We start from the raw sequence: 27,048 nt of genomic DNA, 5'->3' as shown, positions 1-27,048 counted from the left end.
AAGATTGGAGGACTGACAGAATTTGATGAGGGTGGGAAAGGAAGGTTTGGATACTTCAGATGAGAGGATGGCAAGAATTCAAGGGCAATGGCAAAAGGGGCAGAAAGCAATTTTAGTGTAAAACAGTGCTTTAGTTATGTCAGAAAAAAGGGCTCCTTCCTGCAGTCATGGGAGATGAGGCGAGATATGTTGAGGCCATTCTATAAAAAGTTTGAATACAGGCCACGGAGTTTGTACTTTATCCTATAAGCACAAGAGATTCATGAAAAGCTTCTGAGCAAGCGTTTGGTGTTATCAAAGCATCAGTTTAATAAGATGATTCTTGGAGTGATACACAAATCATCTTGAAGGGAGGAGAGCCTGAAGGCAGAATGCTCAGGTAAGAGGCTGTGGCATTAGTCTGGGTGTGAGTTGGTAAGGACCAGAATCAGGTAGGTGTTAGGAGTGAAGGACAGATTAAATCTGTATGTGCCTTTTTTTTTTTAAAATGAGACATTTAGCATATTGCTATAAGTGAACAATATAATAAAAATTCCAAAGCTAAATTTATTCATAATCTTCATTTTCAATGAGCAAATATTAGAAAATGACTATTGAAATGTCCTATAAAGATAGCCACATGAATTCTTTATCAGCATGATGTTATTATGAGTATAACCCAATTTTACTCATGTTCCAAATAAGATTTTTTTTCCAAGTAAGACATTTTACTGAGTTTAGTCCTAGGAAAACTTGCTGTACTTTTGAGGAACTGGTATATTTTCTTCCTTCTCATAAGAGCTATGAAGCTCATGCAATCTTCCCTGAATGCCTGTAGGTTCCAAACCAGGTTTGTAGCTTAACCACTGCAGCTGTGTTGACTTTAGACCATAATCTCTGTTTTCTTCTTTGTTAACTCTCCTCCCCTCCCTTGTCATTACTCTTCCCTAATCTCGCTGTCTTGGTCTCTCCTCTCCTCTCTGTAAGCTTCGCCAAAGGATTTTTCAAAGAGATGAAAGGATAAGTACAGTTACTCTCTGACAAGAGCTCTCCCTTCTGTCTCCACTCTCAGTTTCTTCCTGACCTCCAACCTGGCATTCTACGCCCTGCCCAGCCTCTAAACACACGGCCCCATCTGGCATCTCTATTATGTCCAACCTCCATCCTTATTCAAATGTGACCTATGAATCAACAGCAACCGCATCACCTGGGAATTTTGAACAAATGCAAATTCTCAGGCTTCATCCCAGAGCACCGAACCAGAAACTCCGCATGTGGGCCCCAGCAATCTGCATTTCGACAAGCCCACCAATGATTCTGACACGTGTTGAACTTTGTGAACCACTGCTCTAGAGAATGACTGTACTGTTTTCTTTGTCTTCCAGTCTATGTGTTCTCTAGGTCATGGTGCCTCTTGTCCACTCTGCGTGTCTACTCTGTAATCTGGGCAAGTCCTTTATACTCTTTTTAGAATAATTACAAATTCTTCAAGGAGGTTATCTGATTGGTGTAGCTAATTATTACCTCCATTAAAGTCAGTTAAGCATTTATGGGTACCTTACCTCATGGTCATTGGTTGGTCCATGCTTGAGAATACCTGACAACGCCTGGTCCTGTCAGCAGCCAGCTATACTAAAAAATGGACTAGTACCACTTCCCTGAGAAGACTGCCACAGATCAACCAGAAGGAGGCCTGCTGCTATCCAATACATTTATCTTTTTATCGCTCATCTAATTAAGTAGATGTGTGCAGTATGACTCCAGCAAAGGACTAGTTGGGATTTTCCTACTTCAATAACCTGGATTTCAGAGTTCTTTTAGGAAAGACAAGAGTCAACAATTATTGCTTGACACCATTGGGGCTGGTCAGAGGCAAAGCAGTCTACCTGTTCTGATATTTGGGTTGCGGTTAAAGAACCAATTATAAGTGACATGCATAACGACCCGATTTGTAAGTTATACAGATGCCATCCAATCTATATCCTTAAAGGAAATGTATTGCTAGATGTTTGCATTAGTATAATAATATAGTAGTATATTATTAGATATATATTATTATTATTATATAATATATATTAATATATATAATTATTATAATATAATAGTATAAATATACTATTCCCTCCCCTCCTCTTTAAAACTAAGAAGAACTTTATAAGGTCAAATGTAGTGACAACTTCAAAAACTGGATTAAATATTCAAGTTGTTTTGTTAAGGGCAAGAAGTAGCAGGGAAGGAATGAGTTTCAGTGGAAATCTCATTAAATTGATGGGGGTGGTTCTCAAAGTTATGCACACTGGCAAAATAAACGTAAGTATTCCTGTGAAACAGATGTGTTTGTAACATTTATTCTATCATAATTTGAAAGTGGTAATCCTTGCAGCTAATAACTGGGCCCAAGGTAGTCTTGTTCTGCAGTTGATTTGGAAAACACACACACAAAACCAGAACAAATATATATTAGGCATTAATGCAGCACTCAGTTCTTACCCGGAGCTTTTCACCTACTTGAATCAAGGTTAATGTATCTGAAGCAATAGCAAGAGTACAAGATAATAGAAGGTTAAGTACTAAATTACGTTATCCTTGACGTACTTTTCTTTGTACACCCTTGGAAATCTCTCTCATGACTTTATCTAACAACTATGTAGGTCAGTGTTTCTCAGTCCTGAGTAACGTAGAGAAGGACTGCTGCAAAAATTTCTTACATTCCCTCAGTACGGAATGAAAGTATTTTTATAAGCATTTTACCAAAACATGTATTGATCTAAAAATGGACACAAATCACCTTATGATTCTTAACCAACTATAAAAAAAACAACTCTACAAATGAAATACAGAAAAGCTATACAGCCAATAGAATTTAAATTAGTTTAGTGACCCGGATGATGTTTTGTTGAAGCGAATGCTACCACACAAAGCCCAAGCACGGCCCTGCCGGCTAAGGGGCAGCTTCCTTTGCTTTCAAGAGGCCTTTCTTACTATTAGTCACATGACAACTCAGCTTTCACCACGTCTGTATTCAAACTGCTGTGAAACTATCCCTTTACACTTCCTGCGGGAATATTTTTTTTGGCCTGTGATTTTTACAGATACGTCAGGTGTGTATTCTCTGTTTGTGATATTTTCTCATTATTTGACAACAATTAAAACAGTACTATGGATTGTCAACTTGATTGAAATACAGATGAAAAGGTGAGAAATTAAATCTACTTGATTTAAGGTAGCCATCCAGATGGGCCCAAATTTTCTTGTTACTTTTAAAAGATTTTTATAGATATGAAAACATGAAATCCCCCTTAAGAGATATTTAAAAAATCTCATTAAAAACTGAGGTCAGCTGTGGCAAACACAGCTGTGCCTCCCAGACCCCGCACAGGAAGTATTAGTGTCCCAGCCACCAGCAGATCACCTCTAGCTCTCAGTCCCTTTGGGGTTTGCTCAGCTGCAAAGAGCTGCCCACATTCAAGGACTGATGGAAGTAGCGGTATTAAAACTTGGCTATTTCATTTGAACTGAGACAACTCTGACGGGTCACGTATGCTCCAGACTCCTTATGGACTTGGCTGGGGCTTTGCCAGCCTGCACTGCAGTTCCGTGTGCCCACCTGATCCTGCTTTCCCCCTCTGTCCCACTAGTTATAATCCCTAATAAATACCCCGAAGGCCAAACTCCATCTAACTGTCTGCTTCCGGAGAATCTAGTCAACGAGAGCGCCCAAGAATCTCTCTGAGGACCCCCCAGAGTAGTGAGACTGCCTCTTTTGTGCCCTGATTCTTCTCTCAAGGCTCTAGTCTGAAAGTTCAGCTTCCAGTTGTTTATTCCTGCCAGCACTTCACATTCAACGGGTCCAAAGCTGATGCAGAGCTGATCTCTTTAAGCTTGTGCCTCAGAACAACTTGTGGTTGCCTCCCATTTTATAATTCATTTAATGGTACCACCATCATATTCCCACAGGATCAAAACTGCGAGGTAATTTTGCTCCCTCACACACCTAGCTCTGTATACCTAGTCTATTAGTCACGCTTTGTAACATGGGAAGGACTTTACTCATTTCTCCAGGGATTCACTTTCCTCTAAACAAGGGATGCTGCTGAAATCATAACGGACAGCTTCACTTTGCTCTTGGGATATCTAGTCTCCTTAATAGTCTTGAGGTTTCCTTCCCTTTGAGTCCTTCTTTTAAGACAAAAAATGTATTTTTCTCATAATGGACACATACACAACATTGCAACCCACAATCATCTACTCATTTTACAGCACAATATATTGGCTCACATACTCAATAAGAGAATACTGCTTTGGGAGGTTGGTAGCAGACGCCACAGGCTTCACTGCTCCTCCTGCATTTAAGATTAGCGCAGCCCCGTCATGAGAACAAAACATTATTTTGTCCCAGTTTAAGATAAAATACATTCAACTTTCTTTTCCTTTTTTTTTTTTTTCCCCCACACTGTGTGGCTTGCGGGATCTTTGTTCCCCAACTAGGGTCCTCGGCAGTGAAAGCGTGGAGTCCTAACCACTGGGCCGCTAGGGAATTCCCTCCTTTTTATCTTTTATACTGGACTAAAGAGTAAAGAAAAACCAAGTCTTGATAAATGCCAAAGTAATACTTTTATAATATAGAGACTAAAACATGTGTGAATGTTATTGCGCAGTTTAGAAGTCTATGAAAAATACCTATTTTTTAAAGCACGCAACTCACTGAAAGATGCTGACGTTTAAAATTGAAAGTTGTGTTGTCAGTTGAAAGTGAGAAATTGAGATGTTCGTGAGGGAGAAATTGTCGGGAAAGCAGTAGAACATTTCCTGCCCGTGGGTGCAGTCTTGAGGATTGGTGACGGCCATGACAAATCCAACAGCCATCACCACAGCACCAATGGGAAGCATGACACAGGACATAATCTTATCTGAGTGTGTCCTCGGTTCTTCAGACAGTTTCAGATAACATGCTGATGGGATGATAAAAATTAGGGGAGCTGCACAGAGCACACCCTGCGTATTCAAAACAAGAAATAAGATGATGTTACTGAATGGAGCGTTCCTTGGACAGTTTTTAAAAAACATTTACAAAATGTATTTGTCATCATGCATGTTAAAAGTTTGATAGGTTCAGTTAAATCAAACAGAGGAAAGAAAAATAATTCCAAGAAAGACTTAGGAATAGGTTTTTCCCTTACTGATGGTATATTTACAAATGAGAAAAGCAAAATAATATAATAGTATATCAGGCTTAAATAATAATCAGAAAATAATATAAAATAAAGCAGATGGTAAGACTGACTCCTGGCAAACTCTTAAAAGTTCCCATATTTTCAGTCACATCATATTTCCTTATACTCTTCATTTCAAATTGCTGGTTATCTATTATGCCATTCAAAGCTGAGAGGTCTGTTTGTCAGCTGTGTACAAAAGGGGACTATTGGGAGGTGTATATAGGGCATAACGTCTTATCTCTCCTCTCCTCTTTCCTTGACTTTGTATGAAAGTAGGTGCCTGTCTGTATGAGAAAGGAAAACTGTACCCCTAAGGGTACTTAGCATGAAGTAGCATTTCTAAATCCTCTTTCAAGTAAAACTAAACACATTATTACCCTAGAAAATTGACAGCAGAACTAAATAACTATGACTCATTCACCCTTCCCCCACATTGGTTTATGGATATAAGTCCAACCTGAGGAGGAATGTTAGATTGAAAATTGTGGGAAGTGCTGTTGTCTATTATAGAAAGACCAAGAGTTACTGACTTCAAAGGAAAGAGACTTTCCCCTTGAGGAGGCCAAATCTGCACTAGTAACTCTGTGAATGAAGTAATGTTAAAATTTAATGCACTTTAGGTAATATTTTTTCTAATTATGTTAAAAATTAATTATATATTAAACAAAACATAACACATATTATTAACAAAATATATTTATATGATGTGACAAATGACGAATGATATTTTCTTAAACCATAATACAGAAAATTTTTAAAACACACAATGACCAATATGATATGGTTTAGAATACAAAAGAAGCTTTCCATAAAAAATATATTTTCCATACCTGAAAAAGTTATTATGGAAATTTGTAACTATACAGAAAAGTAGAAAGGATAGTATAATGAAACCCTATATGCCTATCACTATGGTCTGAAAGCTTTTGACACATTATTTTGGTAGATTGTCCCTAGGGAAAAATCATAGAAAACTGATTTTGAAATTCGATGATGTAAAAGAACAGATTAGACCTTAAAAATAGTTTTAAAAGAAAGTTTTTTTCAGTATCACCATTTACTAAGTTTACTGTATTTTACACTAATTACTACTCTCATACAAGAAATATACAACTATGATTTCAAAAATGTAACTTTTTTATTTTTACAAAAACAGCAAAAGTCTGGAGAAATATCAATTGAGGGGGACAAATTATGAAGTCAGACTAGCCAGGCAGCATCTAAAAATCTGGGGAAGAATAGAAGGGACCACACTTCATGGAAAATATTTCTACAGTCAGAGATATAAGAATGAGAAAATTCTAAGAGGTACCATATTCTAATTTAAAATATATGGACAATATAATTTTGCTATTCATAGCACATGAATACAAATGATTACCTACAAAGGTACACAGCATATAAAGGATTAGTTTTCATATGGCCAGAGTTAAATGAATTATGGATTCCTTAGGCTCCATCATGTCACTTGAAACTGACAATGTTTTTCAAGTTATAAAAAATACTGTAGAACTCAATCTGTGCTTACAATAATTATCCTTTGATTTCTATGAAATAATTTTTGAAAACAATTATATATGTATGCGTGTGTGTGTGTGTGTGTGTGTGTGTGTGTGTGTGTGGAGAGAGAGAGAGAGAGTCTCTTCTCTTCATAGGAACAAACATGTGAAACTACTTCATCTGGAACTGTGGAGTGTGAAAGTGCTATCAGGATGAAAACTGCCACCAGCTGCTGCTAAGAAGCTGTCATCAGTCAGCATTTGGGACTCTTCCAAACCTAACTTGCTGGGCAGTGCAAAGTAATGGGTGTTCTGTTTATGCCATAATTTTTAAGGGTTGAGAAAGTAGTGGGAATTAGTGGGAAAATTGTATAGCTGATGTTTGTACTGGAAGAAGTCCAGTTGAGTATCTTGTCTTGATCGCGGTTACTTTCCTAATATTTGAGAGCTCCGTCTTGCTAGAGATTGTTGTTAGGACCTAAGATCATCAGTAAAATGATAGAACAGTTCCATCTGCTCTATTCCCTACAAATGAGTCCAGCTAATTTGATCTATCTAATATAGCCTTGCCTGAGGTTACACCACTGGCTTTGGGATAATTTTTGAAATTTCTTGACAGGACATAAATACCATAACAATTTATCAAAGAGACAAGAAAATATAGCCTTAATTATAAAGGGTGGGGGGAAAGCACTATCCTTTGATAATAACACCACAGATGCCAGCGCATTTTGTAGTTTGCAAGGGGGAAATAACAGAAAGTGTTGAAGATCTTTACGGGCAATACAGATTGGAAAAGTATCTGAGTTCTCCTACCTGAATATAAACCTCTCATTTATGCAAGGAAGCTGAAAACTAAATAAAAGAATGCTTATACATATTGAAAATTTCTACTCAGTAATCAATTTGGACTCGTGAAATGTGTTCCTATACCTTAGAAAGAAACTCTAGCTCACAGGTCTTTGGCAGCTTGGACTATGGCTCCCTCACTCTGTATGTGGGCTCTTGCTGGGTAACTGGTTTGCTGTCCTCCTTCCACTGTAAGCTGCACACAGTGCTTGCTGGGCTGGTTACTCTGACCACAAGCACCAGCTGCTTCATCTCTTCTCTTTGCTCTGCTGCACGTAGAAACCCATAGGACCCAATTACTGCAGATGCCTCTTCTCTCTAAGAGCAACGTCAGTGCCAAGATGCTGGATTCTTATTACCAAGAATGGAACCTACATTTATTTTATTTGTTTCTAAAATGAATCCTTTAAAATTGAGAGTGCACTTGACTTGGAAAATATGTCGTTGTCTGCCGCCATGAAAACAATAAAATAAAAGGGAAGCTAAGTTCTAAATGGGGTTTTGCTTTTTATTAAATAACTAATATAACCCTGAATAATTTATTCTGTATTATTTTAGTTATACTAAGTAACAGCATTCCCTTAACTTTGCAAGTTGAAGGTCTGATTCTATTACACATCTCATTTGTAAAGGTCCATATTCTACTTATTCTTTTTTTTAAAAATAAATTTATTTATTTGTTTTTATTTTTGGCTGTATTAGGTCTTTGTTGCTGTGCGCGGGCTTTCTCTAGTTGTGGCGAGTGGGGGCTGCTCTTTGTTTTGGTGCGTGGGCTTCTCGTCGTGGCTTCTCTTGTTGCAGAGCACGGGCTCTAGGCCCGCGGGCTTCAGTAGTTGTGGCACATGGGCTCAGTAGTTGTGGCACATGGGCTCAGTAGTTGTGGCTCGCGGGCTCTAGAGCACAGGCTCAGTAGTTGTGGCGCACGGGCTTAGTTGCTCTGCAACATGTGGGATCTTACTGGGCCAGAGATCGAACCCGTGTCTCCTGCATTGGCAGGTGGATTCTTAACCACTGCGCCACCAGGGAAGCCCTCTACTTATTCTTGATTCTACCACTTAAAACTAGTGTGACCTATTTAAGTGTTTATTAACAGATGAATGGAAAAAGGTGTGGTATCCATACACATACACACACACACAGAGAAATATTACTCAGACATAAAAAAGAATGAAATTCTGCCATTTGCAATAACATGGATGGACCTAGAGCATATTATGCTTAGTGAAATAAATCAGAGAAAGACAAATACTGTATGTTGTCACTTATATGTGCAATGTAAAAAATAAAACAAAGTAGTGACTATAACAAAAAAGAAACAGACTCACAGATATAGAGAATAAACTAGTGGTTACCAGTGGGGAGGGGTGAAGGTGGAAAGGGCAGGATAGGGGAAGGAGATGAAAAGATATAAACTATTATGTATAAGATAGATAAGCTACAAGGATATATTGTACAGCATAGGAAAATATAGCCATTATTTTATATTAACTTTAAATGGAATATAATCTATAAAAATATTGAATCACTATGTTGTACACCTGGAAGTAATCTATTATAAATCAACTATACTTTAATTAAAAACAAAAACTAGTGTGACCTATTTAATCACTCCAATCACTCTGTGCCTCAGTTTCTTCATCTATACAATTAATACAGATTAAGAGGATAATGCATGCAAAACACTTGGCACAGAGTAAATGCTCCCTACATGCTAGCTCACACTGTTGCTCAGAAGGGGAACACCACATGCTTTAGCTACTTCTAAAGTGTTGCGTGACCTGGCTTGCATTACTGACAGAAATGATGCTTGATCTGGCTTTATGAAACATGACAAATGCCCACACAAAACGGAGTTGAACAAAGACCTGACTATGATATTGTGCTAACCAAAAGACATTTGTTGACTGGAAAAATATGCACTCAAGTGGTCTGGAAGAGAATGCAGATCTTAGATTTTATGAATTCCTACAAAGTGCTTTAAAACTAGTGTAATTGAGTTATTAGATCATGACAATTTAACACTCTGTTTTTTATGAATGTTTACATAACCAGGTTTTTAAAAAATCTAAGGATCTAGAATCATGTATTAAATTTTTAAAAATAGTCCTCTAAGCCAGCTCAGATCTTGACTTTATAACAGATATTCACCAAATATTATTCTTTGACTACAACACCAGAATTCTGTCTTAACCACCAAAAATTTCAACATAAGCATAACAGGGAATATTTAATGTGATTATGTGCTTATAATTTTATTGTGTGAGTGTGATTCACAGTGAACAGAAAGTAATGGTCAAATTTACAAAAATATATCATTCCTGAAACATAAGCAATATGTGTATGCTCGCTTAACTTAAAGGGAACAAAACATTCTTAGGCTATCAAAATAGTGAGTGGCAAGGCACTTGATAAAGACATTTTCTCTCATATGACAATCCTACAATATTCTAACAAACAAACAAACATGCGAACTCAAATGAGACATTTCACAAAATAAGAAATAACAGAGCTGGGAGTCATGCCGATCATGTCCTCAGCATAATTAGAGGGTTACCATTACTGTCAACCCCAACAATTTTTTGTAACACTTAATTTCCTGGTGCTACACTAAGAATGTCTCTTATGTCCAGGGGCATTTGTAGAAATAGTTCCTCAACTGTGCTCCCAAGGGCAATCGCCCATGCAGTAATTTGGAGCACTGTGTTCTTGGCACTGTGCTATATACTGTGGAAGATGGAGGAGGCAGCTAAGTACCATTCTTGTCTCCAAAGAACTTGCACATAGGTAGGCAAGGCAAGCTTATGGACAGTCCAAACAGTACATAATACAAGATAATACATAAATCAAGTTAGCACATTTAGGTAGCAGTCATCCCTTCATGTAGACCAAGGTTGGAACATGAAATGATTTTGAGTGAACCTACTAGCCTTTGGCCTATGCAAAATTAGGATGTAGGTAAAAGTTACTTTTAATAATGATCCATCTCTCCTATGAGCCTTCTTTCCATTGCTAATGGAATAGATGTTTCCCTAGTCCCATGCGGTTTCAGGGGAGCTGCCTACTCCCTACTTTGCACATACTCTGATGCAGGAAAATTCCCAATAGTGTTCCTGACTGAATCTTCCACTACCTTTGCCTGGACCTTCAAATCCAAATGGCACTTGGAGGGAACAATGTCTCGGGCACTGACAATAATACCTTCCCCTTCCCCTTAACTCTCAGTGGAGTGAGTAAATGATAACTTGGGATTCCATCTGAAAAGCTTGCCCTCCCTGTGGGGGCATGATTGATGAATGCTAAGTGGTGTGATTCTGAGTAGAAATTTCATTAGGACTGTAGAAGGGGAAGACGAAAGACTCTAAAGTGGTAGATTCACTTCTATTCATGTTTCACCAAATGCCATCATTATCCTACTTCCACAAAGTAGAACCAAGGAGTCGTTCTTTTTTTCTTTTGGTCACTTTTAAAAACTGACATATAGTTGACATACGATATTATGTTAGTTTTAGGTGTACTACATAGTGATTTGACATTTACATACATTATAAAATGATCACCACAATGAGTCTAGTAAATCATCTGTCCCCATACGAAGTTATTACAGTACTATAGACCATATTCCTTATGCTGTATATTACATACACATGGCTTATTTATTCTATAACTAGAAGTCTGTATCTCTTAATCTCCTTGACCTATTTCACCCCCCTCACCACTCCCTTCTGGCAACCACTCATTTGTTCTCCGTATCTATGAGCCTGTTTTCATTTTTTTTTAATCTTTCTTAGATTCCACATATAAGTAAGATAACACAGTATTTGTCTTTTTCTGTGTGACTTATTTCGCTTAGCATAATACACTCTGGATCCAACTATGATTTCATTTTGTTTTGCCCAAGTAGTATTCCATTGTATATACATACCACATCTTCTTTATTCATTCATCTATTGATGGACACTTAGGTTGTTTCCATATCTTGGCTACTGTAAATAATGCTGCCATGTACTTCAGGGTGCATATATATTTTCAAATTAGTGTTTTTGTTTTTCTTTGGATAAATACCCAGAAGAGGAATTGCTGGATCCCAAGAAGTCATTCTTGATGTGTCCCTCTATCCCCCTGTCCTCCCAGTTGAATTGGTTACCAAATTCTGTCAATCTTTTCTCAAAAATGTCTTTTCGGAGTCTACTTATACCTCTTTCTTTTCTTCATTGCCTATATAGCAGCTGAACTTTTATTTGTGAGATTGTAAGCTCCACGATAGCATGGATCCTTTCTGATTTCCTCCCATCCTTGTATCTCTGTTGTGTGGAATACAGTATACTTGACCCTTGAATAATGTAAGGGTTAAGGGGTTTCTGAGCAGTCGAAAATCCGTGTATAACTTATAGTCAGCCCTCCACATACTTGGTTCCTCCATATCTGCAGATTCAACCAACTGAGGTTCATGTAGCACATATTTATTGAAAAAAATCTGTACACAAGTGGACCTGTGCAGTTCAAACCCATGTTGTTCAAGGCTCAACTGTAATTATGCAATATATACCTGATCAACAAATAAACAAGTTAGAAAATGTACTAAATTTTAAATCTTTGTAATATTTGCATAGAAAGGAAAGGAAAATAATAATTACAGGAAAGAATAAACATAAGCCAAAGGATAAAAGAAAGAATTAATATGGCTTACTCGTAGGTCAAAAATAAGATCGACTAGAGCTGAGGGCAGATTATGGGAAGTTAATGGTAAAAAACTTTCCATAGAAGGTTTGGGGTCAGATCATAAAGGCAACAGATTTTATGCTTGTTGGTAGGAAAGTGGAGATTTTTAAGCAGGATGGTGATAAATTGGAAGCAGAGCTTAAATATATGCTAGTTGAAGCAAAACGCCAGTACTAATTCAGATGTGATATGATGAGGACCTAGATTTGGGAAGCAGCAGTAGAGACTACAAAGTAAAGTCTAGAGGGAGAAAAAAACACTTCAAAGAAAAAAAGAAGAACTTGCGCCAGGGTAAGTGAATGTGGGGTGTGGATATAAGTCTCTTCATTACATATTTTAATTAATCTCTCTAGACCTATCTTCACTCTGCATAGGACTTTCCAGATCCGTTTAATTTACTGTTATTTTCAGTAATATGTATGTTCTACAGAAAACAGAATATGAAAAAAGTCCTTTAAACCAATATCGTAATTTCAGCACTATTGATATTTTGGATTGGATAATTCTTTGTAGTAGGGGTTACCCTGCTCATTGTGGGATGGTTAGCCACATTCCTGTCCTCTACCCACTAGATACCACTAGCACCAGCCTACCCAGTTGTGGCAACTAAAAATGTCTCTAGACATTGCTAAATGTCCCCTGCAGGTGGAGAGGGAAGGGCAATGTTTCCCCCACTGGAGAACCACTGCTCTAAAAATATAGTCCTATAAAGTACACAATATCATCTTTATAAATATTTACTGTAATATAACAAACACATTTTCATTCCACTTTAGAAAGTGACACCTTTGTTAAGGGAAAATACATCTCATGTTAAATGTAAACATTATTTTAAAAGGGATTCTTAGAATCTTTAAATGTACTTACATTGAGCTCTAAAACTATTCCAAGGCAATCAATCAGCAATGACACAAGTGTGGCCACAGTAATGATAACCACTGTTATGATAATGTGGAGAACTGACGAAAGAGTCCCACCAAAAAACACATTGGCAATTACCTGCCAAATATAAACAGATTATTTAGAGAGGGAGTCTCAGAGTTGTGCAGGACTTATTAAGAGAGTATTTTATATTATAGTAGTTAGGACTGTATAAAACACTACCAATTAGGCAATCAATCAAATCTTAAGCCAAAGCCATATGAATGAATGTTCTATCGTTTCTAAAGTATTTACACATAGACACACACACATATCAATAACAAGTATTCTTTGTTGAACTATCAGACAGGCAGTGGATTACATTCCAGACTCAGAACACGGCATACTAATGTGTGTATAAATATATTTCTCAAGTGTAGGAGAGACCTTGGGAAGTTACCTTATCCTTCCTCCTTGAGTCCAACAAGGTTACCACTTACACAAACTACAGATGCTATTTAGATTATTTGAATGACCTCTAAGGAAGGGGTTAGCACAATATCCTTTAATAATAATGGGTGTGTAATATCCTTTACTAACAGGAAATTAATTTCATATAATCTAAATCCTATTTGATACAAGCCAAGTCTATTTTATCTCGCCTTTCCTCAACAAAAATGGAGAAGAGTTGATTACCATTTTCCATTGATACTCAGATCAGGAAATCGATCAACAGTTACTTATTTACTGACTTGCTAAGAGAAAATGTCTAGGAGATGATTCCTAGTCTCAGAAATTAACATCCTAACTGGAGAGATCCAACCAATCTAATGGAACAAATAGTGATCAATTTTTGACAGATTAAAAAGATCAAATACAATTCAGAACTAGACAGTGCTTTAGTTATCTAGATCTGATTCCCTGAGAGTAATTGGTTTTACAGTATTCCTGAAATGTGCTTGTCCTACCTTGGCTTGAGGTAGGACTTGAAACATGGATGGGATTTAGAACAGAATTATAGACCAAGGCAACAGTGTGAAAAAGAGCAAAGAAGTAAGAACAGTAAAGATACCTATGGGGGACAAGGAGGAGACAGCCTGAATAGGGTGGTAGCTTTATGCAAAAGAACCATGAGACAAGTATTGGAAATGGTGGGAGAGGGTCAGATGCTGGGGGACCTTAATAACTGTGATACGTAGCATTCCTAGTTGAGTAACAGTCCCCCATTGACGGGATACTGCCATAACTGTTAATAATTAAATGGGGATACTAATCACTCTTACTCATTTATGGTTTTACAATTGGTAATGTCCTTCCAAATATTATCTAATTTGAAGTTCATTCTTTTTTTTTTTTTTTTTTTTTTTTGCGGTACACAGGCCTCTCACTGTTGTGGTCTCTCCCATTGCAGAGCACAGGCTCCGACACAGTCTCCGGACGCGCAGGCTCAGCGGCCACGGCTCACGGGCCCAGCCGCTCCGTGGCATGTGGGATCTTCCCAGACCGGGGCACGAACCTGCGTTCCCTGCATCAGCAGGCAGACTCTCAACCACTGCGCCACCAGGGAAGCCCCTGAAGTTCATTCTTATAGATGAAGATCACTGAGTGGGGCAGGCTAGTGAGAGTATTTATTAGGCACAGACTGGCTTTGTGGCACCCCTGTACTTGGCTGGCTACTTTACCTGTGAATAGAAACAGCTTTGATTATATTTAGGCCAACTGTATATTTGTGTGTGTGTGTGTGTGTGTGTGTGTGTGTGTGCGCGCGCAGCAAGGAGAGAAAGAAAAAGGAAGTGAACGGGTGAGGTATATGCAAAGTTCCTCTGCCTAGTATTTGCTACCATGGCAGAGATCTTGGTTCAGTTCTGTCTTCCTGTCATGGCAGCTAGAAAGGAAACACAAGTTCCAAGTACTGAAGACATAAGCTATACAGGTGGAGTGACTCTGACAGACCACAAGCAGTTCACCAGAAACCACATGAGAATGCACCATTTATTATTGCTGATCTAGAGATCAGATTTGAACCTAAAGTACTGGGCAGAAACTAAAATAAAACCATTTCTGGCATCCAACAATAGTTGGCAAAAATTTTAAAGGCTCTTCAATTTAAAAGATATTCATCAAGTTCTGTCTACTGCTCCCTATATTTGAGGAGAGCTGGCCTATGAGTTATACATTTGTAAGTGAGGACAAGTGATTAACTGCAAAGGATATACATAGTGCTGAACATTTCCTCATTTCTTTTTCTTGTGCAGTTCCCTATCTGCAGAAGTGGCATAAGGTAAGCACTGGTGTGCCTCTAGAAGCCTGTCCATTAGTGTATCTGAAGCTCTGTAGGCATTTCGCTTCACACATTAGACCCATTGACATGGTGCACTGTGTAAACAGCCTCTAGGAATAGATCCTAAGACTAAGCCTTTTCAGTGTGATTCCTGAAAGAACCACTATGAAGCAGGATCATGTTTTTCTGCTAAATGGTACAGTGGATTTTTAGCATACTGTATAAAGGATTCCTGACAAGCCACATTATCCAATTTTACACAAAAAGAATTAGTTCTCTTTTACCTAATCTTCCTCTACAAATTCAGGTGGGCTATATAACATAACTTGGAGTTGACTTTATAAGTGAAATATCTGAATATACAGATATAAGTAAATAATATACTCTATTATTTTATATGGTATATAAGTATAAATAGATAAATATATTTATCATAATAAACATATTTATAAATTTATGAATGAATAAAGAAATGTTTATTTTATATTTACATAAACATTTATAAATTTATAAATATAGAATAAAATATATCTGTAAAACTAATGGTTTAAATTGAATTTTGGGTTTTCATGAAAAATAAAATATTTTAGTTTTTTAAAACTAATAAAACTCATCAAATCTGTCCTGTGGTGCCTTTAAAACATGTTGACTTATAAAATATTTTAGCCAAAAAACAATTTTGTAAAACATGTTTTAAACCTTAGTACTTAATTTCTTTGTAAGAATGAGTAAAATAGGGCTTCCCTGGTGGCGCAGTGGTTGAGAGTCCGCCTGTCGATGCAGAGGACACGGGTTCGTGTCCCGGTCCGGGAAGATCCCACATGCTGCGGGGCAGCTGGGCCCGTGAGCCATGGCCACTGAGCCCGCGCGTCCGGAGCCTGTGCTCCGCAACGGGAGAGGCTACAACAGTGAGAGGCCCGCACACCGCAAAACAAAACAAAAAAAAAGAATGAGTAAAATAAAATCTTGGTCTGACGTTATTAAATGCTGGCATTCACTTTGGAATGCAGTTGTATTAATATTTATACTTACGTTAATATAAACTAAACTACCAAACATGATTTTCAAATCCAACTTTTGAAAAAATATCTTGTAAATATTTGAATATGAATTTATCTTTAAACTGGTTAAAAGAGAAAATTTTATACATTATATTACTTGTCATGCACTTGGGAATTTGCAAAATCAAATGATTTATAAATCGCCCCAAATTAATGCAGTAGAGAGATGACCTAGGTAAAGTGTTGGAAAGAAGTTGTGCTTACCTCTCTAGTCACAAAGCATTCAATCGGGTACGTCAAAATGACAGTGACTCCATAACAAAACCTTCCAAATGTTACCAAGTCATCATTTCTGCAATAATTTTCAAATAAGTCTCCTAGAGAATAATATAAAATAGATGTATTTAATAGATACTGGGTATTGAGATAAATATCTAATAAATGAGATATTGGATATTATATAAGTGAAGCTACATAAACGTCATTTAATTTAATAGAATAGACTGCCAAATCTAAACATAAATTTTGCATTCAAAAACTATATAATTACTGATGGGCATTAAAAGTAGCACATGTTCCACTTGAAAGCAAATTCATCACTAATAGTTTTTTTCTTACTCTCAGTGTTTGTTTTTAGAAGATTAGCCTTATATTTGTACCAAGTTCTGAAAAATACTTTTATCCATTGTCTTCTTACACCAGAATCAACTCCCTAAATTCTTGTGCACTGGTTTTATAAACTTGCTTCTGGTCTTTGTTTCTGGTAAGTAAGTGACTTCATTATTAAAAAAAAAAAAAAAGTCTGTTAAAATAAACAAATTTCCTTTTGAAATGTTATTCTTAGATCAAGGACAATCCTGAAAGGAACAGTAGACTAGTACATGTAGGGAGCTGAATTTCCTGTATATCACGCTATAGAGTTTAATCACAAACTCAGGGCCACAGCAAGGAATTCCAAACATACATTATCTTCCATGTTATCTGATGAGTCTGAGGTAAATGCACTGATTCAAAACTGTGAAAATATGGTTATTTCCCAGGCAGAGTATTATATTTAATTAGTTCCAAACTAAACGATGGACCATATATACATTGAACCAATTCTTATTTAGAGACTGTATTTTCTTAGACACCTGTGAGGAAATGCAGGGATCTAATGAGGGCACAGATCATGTCAGCAAAAAGTTTCCCAATATAGAAACAAAGAATATTTGAGACTGTTTATTTCCTAAATATAACATGCTTACATTTTAAAATGTTTGTCACATTTTTCGATGAGACTGACTAGAAAATTAGATAAAAGTCACACACTACCACACTGTTTACAAAGAAAACAAAATAATAATACTTCTGTACTTTTTTTTTTTCATTGAAAGACTAAATGACCTGCCTCTTCCCAAGACTTACTTTAAGTGACTCTTTTCCCCTCCCCCTGTCAATTGGAGTAAATGTACATTACTTTTTAGTGTTCCTTTTGGGCAGAAGGAGATTAAATCACAAAGCAGTAGTGGCAGAGGTTCATCCAAGGTTGATTGAAAGGGTTCCAACACTCTGAGAAAAAAGGCCCAAAGCTCCCTGTTCACTAACCTCCACTAAAAAACAGGCCCTGTACCTTTTCAAAAGTCACTGGGAAATTCAAGAACAATGTAGAGTTCTCACTGCCTCACAAGCTGGAGTTTATGTAATGAAAGGGAAAAGAAGCATGCAGTGTGCGCAAACAAGACTAGATTTGCCTAAGGCAAAATGGCCTGAAGAAACAACCTCAGCTTATTCTAGGTTGAGTCTAAGTGTATTTTAGGGAATTATAGCTAGAAAAGAAAGAAAGAAAAAAAAACAAAAACAGACAACCAAAACCAAAACCAACCTGTCAGCTTTGTTATATAAAGACTTAATTATATCTGCAGAATTACTAATGATAAAAACACCAGGAAGGTGTGACTAAGAAAAAGGGTTTATGTCTTACAGAAAAGGCATTTAAAACCAAGGTCCTGTGCAGACTGGAGCCTACAGGCTATTTGTCTTTGCAAACTATGTAGCAATAGTGATACATGGCAATGTTTTGAAACAATTTTAATCAAGATTTTCAAGGTCACTTCATTACTGCACTCTAATGGCACACACCGGTATTATAGTTTCGATGGCACTGGGATTTTGTTATTCAGCACTCTTTTATGAAGCCATCTTCTTTATTTCTTGAGAAATCTCTCCCTATAATCATAGTCACCTGTAACCTGCATTTGGAACAATGTACCACCCACCCAAGAGTACTTCAGTGTCATCTGAAAAGTAAGCTAAGCAGAACTAGAGGCTAAGAGACAGTTTTTAATGGGCCATATGTATCCAAAATGGGGTAGATGACAAGATGGAATGGAAAGAAAATGGGACTGAAAGTTAGGAGATGTGTTTTCTACTTTGTCAGCAGCCAGCTTGGGCAAGTTACTCCGCCTCTTTGTGTTCTAGGCAGGGGGTAAAACTAGTTATTCCACTTACCTTCTTAGGGTTGTCTGAAGGTCAAATGAGATAACAAACCTGCAAAAGCTGTGAAATGCATGAATCATAGTATTTAGCAGGCTGTCAGAATACCCTAACTCTCACACTACAGAGATGAGTGAATGTAAGGGTCAAGGATGTAGAAGAGATGACCATTCCGTTGTTGGGCCTGGATGAACAGAAGAAAAGAGAAGTGAATTCAGTGTGGGGTCCTGGGATGAGAGTTGGGGTGAGGAGGGAAAGGCCTGGTTTTGTGGGAAAGATGTATTTTGTGTTTAAGGCAAGAGTGAAACAACTAAGTAGAAATGTCCTGCAGGCAAGAGGCTGGAGATGAAAAGAAAGTTCTGGACTAGAGTTAAAACAATGAAAATCTCCAAGAATTTGTTGAGAGAAAAAAAGCCAACTTGCTTGAGCCAGTTAATGGGGTTTTGTGGGGAGAGAGGGAGAGGAGGTAGGAGAAAGTAAAGATGAATCACTCAGAAAGAAAAAAATATTAAGGGAGTGAATGATGGTATGGTAGTGCTCTTTTCTCTGCGGGAGGAAAGAAAGAATGTACAGAACTGTTAAGTGACTCAGAGAGGTCCATGAAAATCAGAACCAAGAAGACTGTTAGTTTTGAAGAGTGGGAGGATATTGGTGTCCTCGAAAGTGAAACTGCAGTGGACTAGTAGAGAGGGAAGCTGGAATTCATGTGCTTTGAAGTGATACCGTGGAAGGAGGGAGAATGGACTACAGAAGAAGCTTAGCAGTTTAAAAAGGAGAAAATCAGGAAAATTAGGAGAGGCAGGAAGGTAGGGGAGAGAATGGGTTCTACTCTGAAGTAGAACATTGGGTATAATTGTACTTAAAATGAGAAGTGATAGCACCACTCCATATGAACACCAAAATATGCTAATACTGAATTTTTCATTTTACCTTGGGTGTAGCCAGTAAATGTCAAGTATCCGCATGTAGCAAAGAGAATACTGATAAATACAGAAATCAAGGTGGACACATGGATGATGCGAGACCACTTAGCTACTGTGGGTTCTTCCAAAGAACCATAAACTAAGAAGCAGTTATGGTGGCAAATAAATGCTGCAATACAAGGGAAAAAAAAGCATTATTAAAGCAAGCACCATAGTTCTCCCTTTCCTTCAGAAAATTCAGAGATGTACGCTACTTTGAAATACTAATGAACTGAAGTTCAGATATACTAATTTACTAAATATGTCAGAAATAATCTTTCTAACAGCTGTAGGAATGAGAAATTTCATTCACATTAGGCTTATATTCTCCTCATGTCACTCTTGATATATACCAGGCCTAGCCAACTTTCTCTCCCATTTCCCAGTGGCCTTTCCAATCTTAAAGGAAATCTAAACAACACCATATTTTCAGTCCAGGGCTTCCTTTCCCATCTGGGATATAACAGAGTAACTTTAGATGGCCAATTCACAATACTTTGTGTGCAAGGTTTTGAAGAAGTCCATAACACTTGCTAGATTTTCAAGTTAAGAAATAAGAAGACTTAAATGAGTTTTCTGCATGAGGAAGAGACTTGTCCAAATTGAAGCACATTCTGGTGATGAGTGAGAAAAGTTTCAGCCTAATTTTATGTTGGCACAAACTGGATCATACGCTGCTAATGGGAAGTCTAAAACTTAGGACGTCTGCTCTCCAGACACACAGCACCTTTTTTTAAAAAAAATAAATTTACTTATTTATTCTTGGCTGTGTTGGGTCTTTGTTGCTGTGCACAAGCTTTCTTTACTTGTGGTGAGTGGGGGCTACTCTTCGTTGCGGTGTGCGGGCTTCTCATTGTCGTGGCTTCTCATTGTGGAGCATGGGCTCTAGGCACGCAGGCTTCAGTAGTTGTGGCACGTGGGCTCAGTAGTTGTGGCTTGTGGGCTCTAGAGCTCAGGCTCAGTAGTTGTAGCACGCGGGCTTAGTTGCTCTGCAGCATGTGGGATCTTCCCAGGCCAGGGCTCGAACCCGTGTCCCTTGCATTGGCAGGCGGATTCTTAACCACTGTGCCACCAGGGAAGCCCCACAGCACTTTTTCCTAGTACAGAAGACTCCATATTCAGAAAGGGCCTTGGAAACCATCTACTCACCAAACGACATTACACCAACAGCCTGAATAGCATTGGGCTTTGCAAATATCCAGGCATCTTCTGTTTTTGGTCTAGAAGAGAAATCAGTTAATTTGATGAATGATTAAACAAATGCAAGCATAAGCATAAAAGAAAACAAGAAATGATGTCACACTATAAATTGAACATCTTTAAGTCAGAAATTAATAAGGGGCTCCCATTCATCTTTTTTTTTTTTTTTTTTTTTTTTGCAGTACGCGGGCCTCTCACTGTTGTGGCCTCTCCCGTTGTGGAGCACAGGCTTCGGACGCGCAGGCTCAGCGGCCATGGCTCAGGAGCCCAGTCGCTCCGCGGCATGTGGGATCTTCCCGGACAAGGGCATGAACCCGTGTCCCCTGCATCGGCAGGCGGACTCTCAACCACTGCGCCACCAGGGAAGCCCTAATTTTTTTTTTTTTTTTTTTGGCTGTGCTGCCCGGCATGTGGGATCTTAATTCCCCGACCAGGGATTGAACCCGTGCCCCCTGCATTGGAAGCGCAGAGTCTAAACCCCTGGACAGCCGGGGAAATCCCCATCTTTTTAAATTGTAAATAAATTTCCTGGGAATACCAATGTTACTGTTAACCTCAGTCCTTGAAAATGCATGCCCATGACTTGGAGAGACTCTAGTTTTGCATATTTAGAATTGACCACTTAACTCTGTGACTTTATCTACTTATCAATTTAACAACAAACATTTGTTATGCACTCATCATTTGAGATACTTGTTGAGGGAGATTCAAACATTAATAATGCAAAATTCTTCCTCAGTTAATCAATGCTGCCTTTTTTTTTTTTTTTTTTGCGGCATGCGGACTCTCACTGTTGTGCCCTCTCCCATTGCGGAGCACAGGCTCTGGACGCGCAGGCTCAGCGGCCATTGCTCACGGGCCTAGCCGCTCCGCGGCACATGGGGTCTTCACAGACCGGGGCAAGAACCCGTGTCCCCTGCATCGGCAGGCGGACTCTCAACCACTGCGCCACCAGGGAAGCCCTCAATGCTGCCCTCTATTTCCCTTTAACTCTTCCAGGTTCATCCTACCCAAGGGAAATTCACAGTTGGCGCTACAGTTTATTGAGAAAGGTAGACTTGAACTAATATTAATTGAAAAGGTACTTAACTATGTTCTAGGAACTATCCTATGCTATCTCAATCTTCACAATAACACCTAAGTATTATTATCACCATTTAATGTACTAGGAAAGTCAAGCTCTGGGTGGTGACATATCTGGTCAAGCTTCCACAAACAGTAAGTAAAGAAGTTGAGATCTGTCTCTTTGGTCTGTCTCTTCCTTACTGAACTGCCAGTCGCCTCAAATTCCCACCTGTATATACACTTCTCAAAGAGGTTTTAGAAATATATGTACTTTAAATAGCTTGAATAAGTCTCTTTCTTAGTGGAATTAAAATATTTGCCAACCTGTCTATAGGCAGGGATTGGTCTCCCTGTTTAACAAATCCCTGAGTAGCAGTGAAGAGCACAGGCTCCAAGATCAGACAGCCTGTGTGATCTGGCCCCATCCACTTATTAGCTATGTATCTTAGGCAAAGTACTTAACCTTTCTGTGCTTCAGTTTTGATATCTATAAAATGAGGATAATAATAATAGTACCAAATTCACTGAGTTATTGTGTAAATTAAATAAGAAAAATATGTAGAACTTTGGAAGAGGGCTTCCCTGGTGGCGCAGTGGTTGAGAGTCCGCCTGCCGATGCAGGGAACACGGGTTCGTGCTACGGTCCGGGAAGAACCCACATGCCGCGGAGCGGCTGGGCCCGTGAGCCATGGCCGCTGAGCCTGCGCGTCCAGAGCCTGTGCTCCGCAATGGGAGAGGCCACAGCAGTGAGAGGCCCGCGTACCGCAAAACAAAAAAAAAAAACTTTGGAGGAGAGCCTAGCATACAGTAAGTATTCAATAAATGGTCACTAGTATTATCAGCTTATGTATTAACATTGTTATTATTATACAGTTTCATTTAATAGAAGGTAGCAAATGTCCAAAAGTATGGCCAGCTTCCCTGAAAAGGAAAGGCTTCAGTGAGATCCAAAAAAGGCATAAGATAGAAGAGGGGGACAGGGAAGAAGGGTCCTAGAAAGCATAAAGGTACTAGGTATAAATCCATCTATTTCCTAAGTTTGTTATTCATTCTCAATGTAGACACAAAAATGTCTCATCTGTTTTGTCAAAGTTAGTGGGATTTATGCATTATATTACTTCTTTCCATATTTGAAATGAGCATTACAGACACAAAAGAACTAAGGAGCAAGCAAGGGAGGCCTCCTGCTGTTACAGTGCTTGCTCAGAAACCCATAGTTTGTTGAGTGGGAGCTGCTGCCACCTGCTGCTTCCACTACTCATTGCAGTGACCATTACCGACAGCAGCATACCTGTCAAATTCCAATGTTAATGTGGAAAAATACAAATTTTGTCCACAGTCCTTAAACATTTTTTTGAGAAAAGGCAGCACTAACAATTGTAGAAGCTTGAAGATTTTTAACTTTCTAATATGTTTTAAATGATCTACTTTCCCTGGTAGGGTATTCCCAGGTGAATAATATTCATTTTTCCTTTCAGTACAGATTGTGGTGGTGCCCTACTTTTTAACTCTTATATTAGTAATGAAAAGGTAGGAGTTTTATTTTTATTTTTCTTGTTTCATTTAAGTTTAAAAGGTTTTTCCTGGTCCATATGGTTCCTTGATATTCCTAGATAAGATGGAGTGTGAAATAGTACCTATGATGATTTTGGATTTTCTGTGTTCAGCTTAATGATACTGATTTTATAAGATGGAAAATACCAAAAACATGTTACAGATAGGAAAAAAATGTGTGTCCAAATCTAGATAAAGGAAAGAGACACTGAATATGGTTTTCCAACCTTTTATAAATTAGCCTGGGATTGAGTTCCAGAAAAATGGTTCCACAGAAAAAAGAAAAGAGAAAGTTTCTTGGTATACTTTATGAAACATTGATACTCAGTGTGGATGAGAAAATGAAGTTTCAGACCGCTCTGACTTTAGAATATAGATGCTGAAATAGAAAATGAAATATTATCAAATGCAATCAAGCAATGTTTAAGAAAAAAATCATGTCTAAGAAGAGTTTTTTCCAATAAGTGCAAGAGTAGTTCAGTAATAGAAAAATCTTTTAGTATAAGTCATCACATTAACAGATTAATGGAGAAAAAAGCTTATGACTGACCATTTCAAAATAGGTAGGAAAGCATACAATCCAGTATTTATTTTGACAAGCATGCTAAGCACGCTATTATTAAAATAGAACTTCCTTAACCTAATAAGGAATATATACCAAAACCTATAGCAAGTGACATACTTAAAAGTGAAAAATTAGAAATATTACAATTAAAGGCAGAAACTAGATGAGGATGTTCACTATCACAGCTTTCAGAATATACTATTGGAACTCTTAGCTAATGCAATAAAATAAGATAGTGATAAGATATGTAATCATTGGAAAGTGATAAATTATTTGGACACAATATAATTATGTACACAGAAAATTCAGGGGAATCTACTGACAAGCTATTGGGATTAATAAGAGCATTCAGCAACTTCACTGGATACAAGCTTAATACACAAAAATTAATAGGGTTGATGTATACAAAAAAGAACCAGTTAAAATGTTTTTTAAATGGCAGTGACAACAAAAACACTATTTTTAAAGATATGCATAATATTAATGTCATGACATAATTTTATTGAAAGACAAACAAATGGAGAGATACAGCATATCCATATTTATGAATGGGAAGACTCAATATCATGTAGATGTCAATTCTCTCCAAATTAATATTAAATTTCAAAGAATAAAACATAATATCGATGGAGGAGAGATTGTTTTAAACCTATAAAGGCAGGCTTCCCTGGTGGCTCAGTGGTTGAGAGTCCGCCTGCCGATGCAGGGGACACGGGTTCGTGCCCCGGTCCGGGAAGATCCCACATGCCATGGAGCGGCTGGGCCTGTGAGCCATGGCCGCTGAGCCTGCACGTCCAGAGCCTGTGCTCCGCAACGGGAGAGGCCACAACCGTGAGAGGCCCACGAACCGCAAAAACAAAACAAAACAAAACCTATAAAGGCAAAAACCATAAAGGTAAAAATTGATAAACCTGATAAAATCAATGGAAGGTAAATATTAATATAAAATGTATAATAAATTAATCCATATTCAAAGTTAAAAAATAAAGAAAAGCTAAAAATTGGGAGATGAAATGTGTCTTGTATATAACCAAGAAAGGGTTATTATCCAGTGTATATTAAATGCTACTGCATATCATAATAAAAAGATATTCCAATGAACAATAGACAACAGGTAATTGACAGAAAAGGAAATGAGAATGGCCAACAAATATGCTGTATGTTGCTCACCCTCCTTCATAATTAGAAAAACTCAAATGAAATACATTAAAAAAAAATTTTAAACCTAATTCAATAATAGCAATGTTGAGAAGTTGCTAGGACAAGATACAATTATTATGGAGGGAACTGTAAACTATAAAACAGTTTGGAGAAGATCTTGGCAATATCTAGTAAAGTTTAAGGTACTCAAAGCTTATAAGCAAACAATTACATTTCTAAATTTCTAAACCATCAGATTGTATGCTGTACAGCAATTAAAAAGAGTCACCCAGTGCTAATTTTATCAAAATGGAAATATACTGAATACAATATTGAGGGAAAAATAGTGAGTTATATTAGAGAATGTACATTTTTTTTACCATAGTGATTATTTATGAATATTTTACAAACATACTAATCAATACTAATACGTAAATGCATAGTATAAGTATAGAAGCATGAACAGGAATGATTCAAACCAACTTAGGAATAATAGTTATGTCTGGGAAAAGAAAAATGAATCCAACTTAAGAATTATAGTTATTGCTATGGAAAGAGAAGTACATTGACTTTTAAATATGATAGTCTATTGTTGATAAAGACTGGAACCAAATATAGAAAATTATTTCAAAAAGATTTAGCCCAATTTAAAACTTTCTGAACTTTATATAATTATACAATATTTTCTACATGAAACCTTTTTGGATTTGAACTTAATTTTTAAGCTTAAATTTCCATAAATAGTCTATAACTGAAATTACATTCTTCCTACTGGAAAGTCATTCAAATCATTCAATTTTCAACAAATATTTGCTGAACACTACCAATGTGGCAATCAGTGTTATGGCCACTGGAAATGCTGCAGAGAAAAAGACAAAACAAAGAGGTCAAATATTTTTTATTCTGTATGATAATATAGAATAGCAGCATACAATAGTGTGTTGGGGAGGAAGACATTTTCCGCTATTCTAGGTTCTTCTAGCTGCTCTAAGAGTTAAATTGACATGAGACAGGTTAACAGGAGAAAATCAAACAGAAGTTTAATGACAGGTATACATGGGAGAGACTCAAGGGAACTGAGTAACTCGCCAAAATGGCCAAAGCCCTCACATTAAATACCATCTTTAGCTAAAGGCAAACAAGGATGTTGGGGGTAGTGGTTTGGGACTTCGAAGGGGAGGAAGGCAATTCACATGAAGGTGGAAAAGTAAATGTTTGGTAAAGAAATGTCTGCTGGGCCATGTGGAGACATGGGACATTTAGCAGACCCTGATCTCTAGCCCTTGCCAAGTTTCTCCACCACACCTAGCACATATTCTTTGCAGGTATCTCTGGTGATTGCTCTATTCCAGGAACGTCCCTCTATCTGAATTCTTTTAGGTAGTGAGGAAGAAGGTCAAAGGTACTTCCTGAGTCTTTTGGGTCTTGTTTTCAGCTCGAAATAATCCACCTGCCAAAGAGACACCTTTTGGCATGGCGAATTTTGCTCCTCTACAATTGCTTTCTGTGCTGATGGAAATGTTCTACATCTGTGCTGTGCAATATGGTGACCACTATGCACATGTGGCTACTGAGCATTTAATACTATGGCTAGAGTTAATTAATTTTTAATTCCATTTAATTTTATCTAATTTAAATAGTCACATGTAGGGGGAGATAAATTAGGAGTTTGGGATTAACAT

At 37.6% G+C, this 27,048-nt stretch overlaps 1 protein-coding gene across 10 annotated transcripts in view; it reads right to left on the bottom strand.

Annotated features, from left to right (window-relative positions):
* SLC38A11 (solute carrier family 38 member 11) overlaps nt 1–27,048 on the bottom strand; it is a 67,569-nt gene that overhangs the window by 10,132 nt on the left and 30,389 nt on the right. For 5 of the 10 annotated variants that reach the window (XM_073807629.1, XM_073807632.1, XM_073807633.1 and 2 more), the window contains 5 exons: nt 20,992–21,062; nt 19,811–19,972; nt 16,670–16,782; nt 13,130–13,261; nt 4,685–4,974 (listed from right to left, as the gene is read on the bottom strand). In XM_073807629.1, coding sequence (XP_073663730.1) covers nt 4,685–4,974; nt 13,130–13,261; nt 16,670–16,782; nt 19,811–19,972; nt 20,992–21,062 — 768 coding nt within the window. Of the gene's footprint in view, nt 1–4,574; nt 4,975–13,129; nt 13,262–16,669; nt 16,783–19,810; nt 19,973–20,991; nt 21,063–27,048 lie in introns of those variants that run through there. The other 5 variants (XM_073807631.1, XM_033860067.2, XM_073807637.1 and 2 more) reach the window with 3 other exon arrangements.

This window comes from Tursiops truncatus, chromosome 7, assembly GCF_011762595.2.
Source record: "Tursiops truncatus isolate mTurTru1 chromosome 7, mTurTru1.mat.Y, whole genome shotgun sequence".
Lineage (NCBI taxonomy): Eukaryota > Metazoa > Chordata > Mammalia > Artiodactyla > Delphinidae > Tursiops > Tursiops truncatus.
Note: the sequence above shows the minus strand (reverse complement) of the source record. Positions and strands in the feature narration are given on the sequence as shown.